The sequence below is a fragment of the Penaeus japonicus genome, unplaced genomic scaffold, assembly GCF_977035675.1.
Source record: "Penaeus japonicus unplaced genomic scaffold, GWHDUDI00000001_assembly GWHDUDI00000038, whole genome shotgun sequence".
NCBI classification, from domain to species: domain Eukaryota; kingdom Metazoa; phylum Arthropoda; class Malacostraca; order Decapoda; family Penaeidae; genus Penaeus; species Penaeus japonicus.
Window position 1 is genome coordinate 20,181,861 of NW_028234440.1, and position 10,000 is coordinate 20,191,860.

General features: G+C 36.5%; 1 protein-coding gene across 1 annotated transcript in view; it reads left to right on the forward strand.

Annotated features, from left to right (window-relative positions):
* The window catches only part of Plc21C (Phospholipase C at 21C), a gene marked incomplete in the record, with an annotated part of 279,416 nt that overhangs the window by 251,070 nt on the left and 18,346 nt on the right, over positions 1–10,000 (forward strand). Inside the window, 7 exon segments of the mRNA XM_086532848.1 lie at positions 3,919–4,019; positions 4,556–4,746; positions 5,649–5,795; positions 7,548–7,699; positions 8,143–8,307; positions 8,580–8,838; positions 9,336–9,365. Of these exon segments, the coding sequence (XP_086388974.1) occupies positions 3,919–4,019; positions 4,556–4,746; positions 5,649–5,795; positions 7,548–7,699; positions 8,143–8,307; positions 8,580–8,838; positions 9,336–9,365 (1,045 nt within the window).

Sequence of the window (10,000 nt, forward strand, 5' to 3'; positions counted from 1 at the left end):
CGCGGTGTTTTGATTTATTAGTATACATGTGGGCGAGGTGCAGCCTATAGTGATCCCAAGCTCTGCAAGCTGGCCCGATTACTTTTGTAAATTGCCCACGAGGGAAATAACTACCTGACAGTTACTGCCCACTTGTGAGTAAGAGGGCACGTGCCCAGTGTGCGAGAGCTGAGCTGCAACCCTTCACTTGCAGGTTGCTTTCATCCGGAGGGGGTTGGGTGGGGGGGGTGGGGGTGGGGTGGGGGTGTTCGCTCCTGGGATTATGCGGGCTACGGTTTTAATACATAATAAAAACGTATTTTATAGCTGCTTTTACGCCGCCGATATCATGATTACATATTCATAGGGAGGATTGCTCTCTGTGGAAGCATGTACTTGCCAGGCTGCCTCTTTTTCGGCGAGATAGGGAGACGTGCGACGAGGGAATATGTATCGGGTTTATGAAAGGCACACACAGGCACGCACGCACGCACACGCATATTCAGTACACACACACACACACACACACAATCACACAATCACACACAAACACACACAAACACACACACACACACACACACACACACACACACACACACACACACACACACACACACACACACACACACACACAAACACACAAACACACACAAACACAAACACAATCACAAACACAAACACACACAATCACACAAACACACACACACAATCACACAAACACAAGCACAAACACATAAACACACAAACACAAACACACACACACAATCACAACCAATCGAAAGTACAGCCGATATTAACACAGCGGGTCGTGGTGGTGTAAAAAGCTCCCAGCGCAACGCATAGTCGCCCGTGCTACTTTAAAAGAGAGAGCGAGCGGACTTTAGCAAAGGGGTTGAAATTGCCACGGACCCTCAACCTTAAAATCTGCGCTGTTAACTTGGGCTCTTTACGGCGCTCGGTGAGGTGTTTTTGGTTGGCTAGGGGGAAGGGGTGGGGGGGGGGGTTGTGGTGGTGGTGGTGGTGGTGGTGTGGTTGGTGATGGTTTTGATTGTGGTGGTGGTAATGGTAGTGGTAGTGGTGATGATGATGATGATGATGATGATGATGGTGATGATTATTATGATGATGATGACGTTGATGATGATTATGATGATGATGTTGACGTTGATGATGATGACGTTGATGATGATGAAGATGATGACGTTGATGATGATTATGATGATGTTGATGTTGATGTTGATGTTGATGATGATGTTAATGTTGGTGATGATGATAATAATGATAATGATAAAGTAGAAGAAAGAAGAAGAGGAATAAAAGAATGGAGAGGCGGAAGGAGGAGAGGAAAAGTGTCTTCATAAAGTCTGCGGCATTTTTACCCAGATTTGACTAACCCTGATGAAGAAGAGATTAAATTGTTTTAAAATTCGTAAAACTTTGGCGTAAAAATTACCAAGACTTTTTATTACTTTGTGTATATAGTTTTGGACATGGCAATTATTAATTAATTTACTGAATACCTATAATTTCTCAATGTGTGCTGGGAAACAGAAGATGGCGACGAATAAGAAAAGAAGCAGTAGAAACTAGAGACACTAGAGACAAGAGAAATTGAAGAAAGACAATGAAAAAGGAGAAGAAGAAAAAAAGAAAATAGAATAATAGAAAAAGAGATAAGGGAACTGACTTTAAGCCACATGCAAAGGATATGAAGCAATACTTAATGGTTGACTGTATTATTACCTGAATGCAGTGACAGATCCAGGATATTCCAAAGATGAGAGGAAGGGGGGGGGGGGCGCATAGCAGACTGGGTAATGAGGGGTTGTAAGGGGGAGGTATAAGTGGCACAGTGGGGATCTTTCTTTTCAGCTACAGTTTCTAAGCATTTTAGAGAAAAAAATGTGTTTACACTGTGGCCTAAACTACTGACATATTTCTGTATATCACGTATTCGTTTACCTCCCCCCCCCCCCCTCTCGGATCTGCCACTGCCCGAAAGCCATGCAGAGCTTATCAGAAATCGTTCGTTAGTTCTGTTTCATTCAATAGCGGCTTATAATGTATTATGCATATTCTAACTTTCCGTTTTCTATGCCTTCAGTCAAACTACTTAACGCAAGCATTTAATCTTCGCCACCATTTGGCTCGGGAAAAATGCGCCATGCTCGTTCTTTTCATTTCATGTTACCTTTACGCATTGCGGTGCTCAGCTGAAAGGGCACAGGGATAATCTGTCTGGGATTAAAACTTCATCCTGTGACCTTATTTAACATGACTGTACGCTTCACACATAGCCTCGCGATACTAGCTTAGCGAAAGTAAATCATGTGTATCATTACCTGAATACCTTTAATTTTTCTCCGGCCAAAAGGTGATGAAAATTATTTACTGATGTGACTTGCCGAAGGACATGGGAAATAGAAAATTATGCATATGATAAAAGGAATACAGTACCTTATTTCTATTATTGTATATCATTGTTATACATTAGTAATAACAAGTAATGACGACAGCAATAACACTGCAACCACTATAGTTGAAACCGCAACAACTACCACTGCCTCGGTGACGTCCTATACTTGCCGACCAACCTTCTCCAAGCCACACAAACCATTTATTACTTTACCTAAAACAACCATATTGCATTATACTTCGCATTGCATTTACTCGTTCAGCTGCGTTCGTATGAGACTCTCGGTTAGTCCATAGTCCATTCCGGAAAGAGAGGTAGTCTCAAGGCCTGATGACAGTGTTCCCTGAGGGCGCATGAAAGCAGATCAGAGAAGGAGAAGACAGAGACCTCTTGTCCAAGCTACGTATTTCGGGTTATTTTTTTTTCTCTGGCAGGCAGCGTGCCTCATTTTTTCCTAAAGTAAAAATAGTGGTATAGAAGTATCGTGAAGAGTTTTTTTTTTATCTTATTTTTAAGAATAAGACCAGGCTTTTTCATCTGCATTTTGCTAATGAGTTACTGGTAATGTTAATGTTAATTTTGGAGCCACGGTTTCGAAGTATCTTGATGAATCCTCGAGCTGTGAAGATGACTTATTTCATAAGATAACTTACATATATAGATCTTCCACATTCCAGTGACAAGAAAGTAGACTTTACTGCAATGTCGAGATGAATAATAGTCGTCGTACTGACATGGACTTGGCGTCATAGCTCTCGTTTTCAACATGATGCTTTTATAGAGATACACTGTATTGTTGCTACTCTCATTGTTAATTTTGATGAAGATGATATAATCCAGATAACAATAAGTATAATGATAAATGTATTTATCACAGATGTAAATATAAGTGTATTTGGAGTTTTAACAAGTAAAAGGGTCATGCATTTGCATTTTCTTATACTACTTAATTCTTAATCCCAGTTGAATGATATCATATATGTCAAATAAATTATGTTATATTGTGCAGATAGAGAGTAATGACAATAAAGATGATGATGAGATGGGTTTTTTTTGGAAATAGAAGGTCGTTTTATACGTATTCGTTTCATGTGAAGGGGGTTAAAAAAATTCCCTTCAGTTTCCCCTCGGAAAATCATGTATGCATTGGACTAAATGAATTTTCTTACTTGCCATGGATACGTTTCCCATGTCTACCCCTTTTTCCAGTGATCAGGTTGGGCAGTTCATGATCCATTTGCCTTGCTCTCTGAAAACATTGTTGAATAAGAGTGATGTAATCTACTTAGCAGGGGAAAGAGGGGAAATGGGAAGGGAAGAAGAATGCCCTAGAGGAAAGGAGAGGTCAAAAAAGGGAAGGAATTAGAAATGAGCCAAATGCAAGAGATAAAAGCAGTTGAAATGGACGGCGTTTAAAAATATGTTGATAATGAAATGATTGTAAAGTGACATTGACAATGGGAATATAGAGGTTGATGCAACAATAAGTCTTCGGAGATTAATGCAGATTTCCTCCCCCACAGAATGACAGTGTGTCGTTGGATAAATTCACATGGGAGACTTTTCTCAACTTCTACAACCGGTTAACTAGCAGGCTTGAGGTGGAGAAGGTTTTCTGCGAGATGTAAGTTTATTTCAGCAATCTAGTGTATCAGCTACTGATTTATATATAACTTTAGATCTTGTTGAATAGGATCTTTTGTGTTCTTTTGTATAGTTTACATAATGAATATGAATTATACTTTGCAGCCTGAGTGTTGTTTGTTCAAAGAAAGATCATGATTTGTTTCTTTGTTCACCAAATCTTCATATGCACAATGAGTGGTTCATAAATAATTGAATTACTGACCAACTCATTATATACTCTCTCAGCTGATTTGCTTGTAATAACTATTTAGAGATCATGATAGGCCTTTTTATTTGATTAACAAATTCTCATATTTTATAAAAAAAAAATATTTCTTAACATACCCCATGCATTGACTATCTCCTTATATCCCTTTGTGCTTGCCCAGTCTTCATATTTGTTAGAAGCAGATCAATTTAAATCCTTACAAAGTGCAAATTGCAATCAAACTCCTGTGTCCTTTACACCTTATATATTCCTAAGGAGTAAATATACTATCCTTGCAAATCATGATAACCTCATTCACACGCCAGCACGGAGCAACCCTTCAACCCAACGCGGAAAACCAAACTGCGGGGCATGAACGTGGAACAGCTGGTCAACTTCCTCAATAAAGAGCAGCGTGATCCACGTCTTAATGAGATCCTCTACCCCTATGCTGATGCGGCCAAGGCTAGAGAGGTCATTCGAGACTACGAACCTTACAAAGAGAACATCACCAAGAGTAAGTGTCTCTTTGGGATTCGAGGGTTATGTTAAAAGGTGCTGGTATGTGTTTTTGTGGAGGGCGTTTTGATTTTTATGTCATATCAGATTAAAAGGTATGCCATGTATATGTATATGTATGTATATATATATATATATATATATATATATATATATATATATATATATATATATATATATACATATATATATATATGTTTATATTTTTTTTTTCTAATTTCAAGAATGAGCTTGTACTCTTTGTGTGTGTGTGAAGACATGTACATGTATACTGTATAAGTGTTGTGCTAGTTAAAGTTTTTTTTGTAGCCTAACCATGTATGCAGACATTTGAAAGTTATCCCAAGAGTTTTCTAGAATGATAGAAGGATATAGCCATGATATACAGAATGATATAACTGTAATATAATCTATAATCTATAAGAGATTGTCATTCATGTTCATAAGACACAGCACTACATTGAGTTTTAGATTTTTTTGCATTATGTTGGCAGATATAGCATTAGATATCAAAAGATTTTTGTAGGTATTATTTTATCATTATATCTCAAAATGAGCATAGTTAAGAGGGTCTTAATTCTGATGAAAGATATAGCAGAGTAGAAATCTGTTCAAGAAAAGAGAAATAAAATGTGCTGTTTCAAGTCAAACTTGACTCCTCATCAGTTGATAAAATTTTCTCAGTCTAGCCTGACTATATTTTTTGGTTCCTTTCTTATTTTCTTGTTTGTACTAATGATAATAATTACAATGATGATGATAATAATAGTAACAGTAATATTGTTATTACGATATGCATCCAATTATCATCATTAGTATGATTAACCTTTTTATTGCTTATTAATCTTACTTTAAGAGATAAGATTAGTTTACCATTGAGTAAGAATCCTCTTTTTCCAGATGTTCTGAGCGTTGATGGCTTCCTGAAGTACCTCATGTCGGATGAGAATGTAGTCATGTCTGTGGAGAAGCTGGACCAATATGCAGACATGGATCAGCCACTTTCCCATTATTTCATCAACTCATCACACAACACTTACCTCATAGGTTAGTGCTGTATAGTATAGTGTCATGTAGTCGGAACCTGTTGTAGTTCCCATTTAGATCTTTTCAGAGTTGAGATAAGAAAGGAGGTTACGATGCTAAGCCGACTGCTATTGAAAAGGTGTGTTGGGTAAGCATTCCTTGCATGCTGTGGTGGTGCAGCAACAAAGGCAGACTATTCCACTTCTTAACCCTTCTGCCATGGGCATTTTTTTATGGGGATCAGATGACTTTTGCACTGCCGCTGTTTACATGGCATTTGAGACTGGCTAAACATAATGAGTAACTAGCTAGCTAGGTTTAGGAGGTTAGCATGAAGTAATAGGACTATGGCTGTGTAATACAGATTACTCATGTATTTATACATTTGAATGATATTTCTATGTTACCTCCTTTTTATTGGACTTGTTAAATCATAGATAGTCCTGATATTTTACCAGTTGAGGCTTGGAAAAAGCTTTGTCACAAATCATTCTGAAAGCTTTATGCAGTGCTTATGACAGCTATAGGTATAATGCTATTTAACCTGTTGGGAATGGAGGCCAGAGCAAGCTAGCTGGTTGTCAGAATGGGGACATATCTAATGAAATCGGCACCTGCTAAAAATTAGAGGGACAAGGAAAATGTTTTCTCTGCACTCTAGGCAACACAGACTTGACCAACGAACAAAACAAGGGTTTAAGCTGACTTTGGAAAGCTGAAGCTTTAGTAATTTTGAGTTGATTAGCACATTGAAGATCGTAAAACTTCAAGACTGTGAGCGTGCTTTAGCTGTGAGCATTTTCCAATGTCACCTCATATATGCAATAATGCCTGTCTTTTGGGCCTATCCAGAGCCATCATGTATGTCATAACACCTGTCCAAAATGTGACAATCATGTAAATCTGTTTCCTAGTAAGGTATTGCTAAGAGGCATCAGTTGGAAGTAGATCAATTGAATTCTATCTTTATTGTTCCTTTTATTCCTTATTTATGTATTTGTTTTTGCCTATTTTAAGACATTAAGTGCACAAATTTAAAATCAAGGTACAGGCCACTTACAACTTTATATGTTGCATTTGTTTTAAATATATTGAAAAAAATTGATTTGTTACAAATACTTGAAATATTCCATGTTATAAATTACTATAAAAAATGCTGACAATCAGCTTTCATTGCAAATCAAATATTACTAATTTGGAAATTAGTGAAAACACCCACATATTCTTTAGTAATTTTGAGCTGATTGACCAACAAATCTCCATCACAAATATGGCTTCAAAATAGACCTTCTAGATATCTTTGGTATTTTTTGTCAAATAAGGAACTAGTACGGATTCTGACGTCCCAGTAAATATATGGTGGAGATTTGTCAGTATCTGTGTGAGCACAAAGGTCGGAGGTCATGGTGATTGCTTGACAGTGTCTCCACTATTTTTTGGGACTTAGGATTAATGACCTTCTCTCACAGTAAGATTAAAGTGCACCAGGATTTGACACAGACATTATGATAATGAGAGGAAAGCCCTGTTTATAAAGTCAGGCAAACATTTTCTAAACTTTTACTATAATAGTAATAGGTATTTTCAAAAAAAAAAAAAAAAAAAAAAAATTGAACTGGTTTACCTACCTATAAATAGTTCATTTGAAAAAACAGCATACTATTACTTTGAAATGATTTCAATATAACTCTTCATGCAGAAAATTAAGGGCATAGATGGAGGTGGCTTATGTAAGACTACAAACTGAATTCTAAAGTCAACGTTTACCTTCAGGGCATCAGTTTACTGGGAGGTCTTCAGTGGAAATGTACCGGCAGTGCCTCCTTGCTGGGTGTCGTTGTGTGGAGCTCGACTTCTGGAACGGCCGAACAGATGAGCCTGTCATTGTTCATGGCTATACGCTTGTGCCTGAGATCAGTGCTAAGGTCAGTAAATCAGTATGTTCTTGGGTGTCTGTAGGGGCAGATGAATGTGTTGTGTGTTGTATGTGAGGGTATATGTGTGTATGTGTGAGGGGATTGTGTGTGTGTGTGTGTGTGTGTGTGTGTGTGTGTGTGTGTGTGTGTGTGTGTGTGTGTGTGTGTGTGTGTGTGTGTGTGTGTGTGTGTGTGTGTGTGTGTGTGTGTGTGTGCACAAGTGTGTATTCATTTTGTTTGTTGTGTGTTTGTATTTTGATTGATAAAATTCCTCAATATCTGAATATTTAAAAAAAAAATCCAAATAGATAATTTTCTCCTATTTCAATCACCCTGTTGAATTTTGATGAAGAAGATGGATTTTCCAGATCTTGTTCAGAAAGCATCATCACCACAGATAGATGATTAGTTATGAAAAGTAGCAAAAATCTCAACTTAACATTTCTTTTCAGGATGTTATTGAAAGTATTGCAGAGTCAGCCTTCAAAACATCAGAGTGGCCTGTCATTCTCTCATTTGAAAACCACTGTGGGCCGCGGCAACAAGCCAAGATTGCGAGTTATTGCAGGGAATTCTTTGGTGATATGTTGTTGGACTCTCCGCTAGAAAATTATAAGGTTTGGGATGAGTTTCTTTGATGCATAAATAGAAAGAACTTGGATGTAAAGTAACATAGATATATAGATAGATATGATATGGATATTTGTTTGATTATTTGATAAATAGTTTCTTTATTACAAACAAAAAGAGAATACCTTTAGCCCTGTTTGCCATTCAGTAAGGCTTAAAGCACTAAAATCTGTGTTTATGCCTGATGTGAATATCTTCAGAAGCAGAAGCATAACCATCGGAACCTAATGCAAAGTTTCTCTCTTTACCTCATCATTAGCTTGAACCAAATAACCCCCTCCCCCCACCATCAAGTTTGAAACGTAAAATTATAATCAAGAATAAGAAAAAACACCGCACCCACCACCACCACCACAAAAAGAACGCACAAGGTGGAGACTCGCAGTTCCACGTCGACCTCAACCAGACGGGCGAACCAAGACACACGGAGATGCAAGGCAATGGCGAAATTCCAAGACCACCTCTTGAGAAAGAAGGTTCACGAGAATCTTCTGAGGAGGAGAACGAGGTTGCAAATGGTACGTTTTAATTTCTTTTTTTATGTTTTTTCTTTTTTTCTTTTTCTTATCATTGGGGAGCATTATTTTGTTAACATAAATATATATATGAAACTATTGTAGATTTATTTGTTTATTTGTATTGGGGTGGATGGGTATGTGTGTGGGTTGATTTTAATGCAAAAAGAAGTCTTGAGAATACTCTTTTTTTTATGCCAAATGTTAATCATAATGTATAATCGGATATGCATATATGTATATATATTTTTTTTTATGAAAAGAATTTTACATAGGTCATTGCAGGTCATTTTACATAGTCTGTATATGTTTTCCCATTAAAAACAGTTTGTATTAGATAGGTTTCTCTCGTCATAATCCGAAAATAAGTCCTTAATTCTAAGAAATGTTTTATTATAAGTAAACTATTAGTAAGAAAAAAAAAAAAAATTAAAAGCATAAAGTACAAGAAATGAACTAGACTGGGCTGATTTAGCTAACAATAGTGATTTTTGACCTAGCCTTCCCCCATCTAGTGGCAAGGCTGATCGGTAAGGAACAAATGAAAGTGTGTAGCGTGGCCAGCCCCTTCCCAGTATATCATAGTGGAGAACATGATGGTGCCAGTAAATATGTTGGCCACTATTTTATTTTTTTTATGTGTGTGGTTGTAACTTTTTTTTTCTTGTTTGCTGTTGTTGTTTTGTGCATTTTGAAAAAAAAGGAGTACTGTATATATAGATTATTATTCGTGGTGAGAATGGTTTATCGTGATGATGGCTTTTGATGAAATTTGTTTGTATTGTTATTATTATTATTATTATTATTTTTATTATTATCATCATCATTATCATTATTGTTGTTGTTATTATTATTGTTGTTATTATTATTATTATTATCATTATTATTATCATTGTTATCATTACTATCATCATCATCATTGTATCAGGTTCTTTTTTATTTATTTTGCAATCTTTTGTTTTCTTGAGTGCATGCTGTGTTATAAGTAACAGATTTTAAGTTTTAAATACTGTTTTGATCATTTAATTTTATCTAAGTTGCTTTTTCAGGTAACTGAGTATGGTAACATATTTTGAGAGGCATAAGCAAAACAAATAGATCATTAATTATAGTATGTATGTACTGAAATCTAACAAATCAACTAATCGTCATATTAGGAAAATTA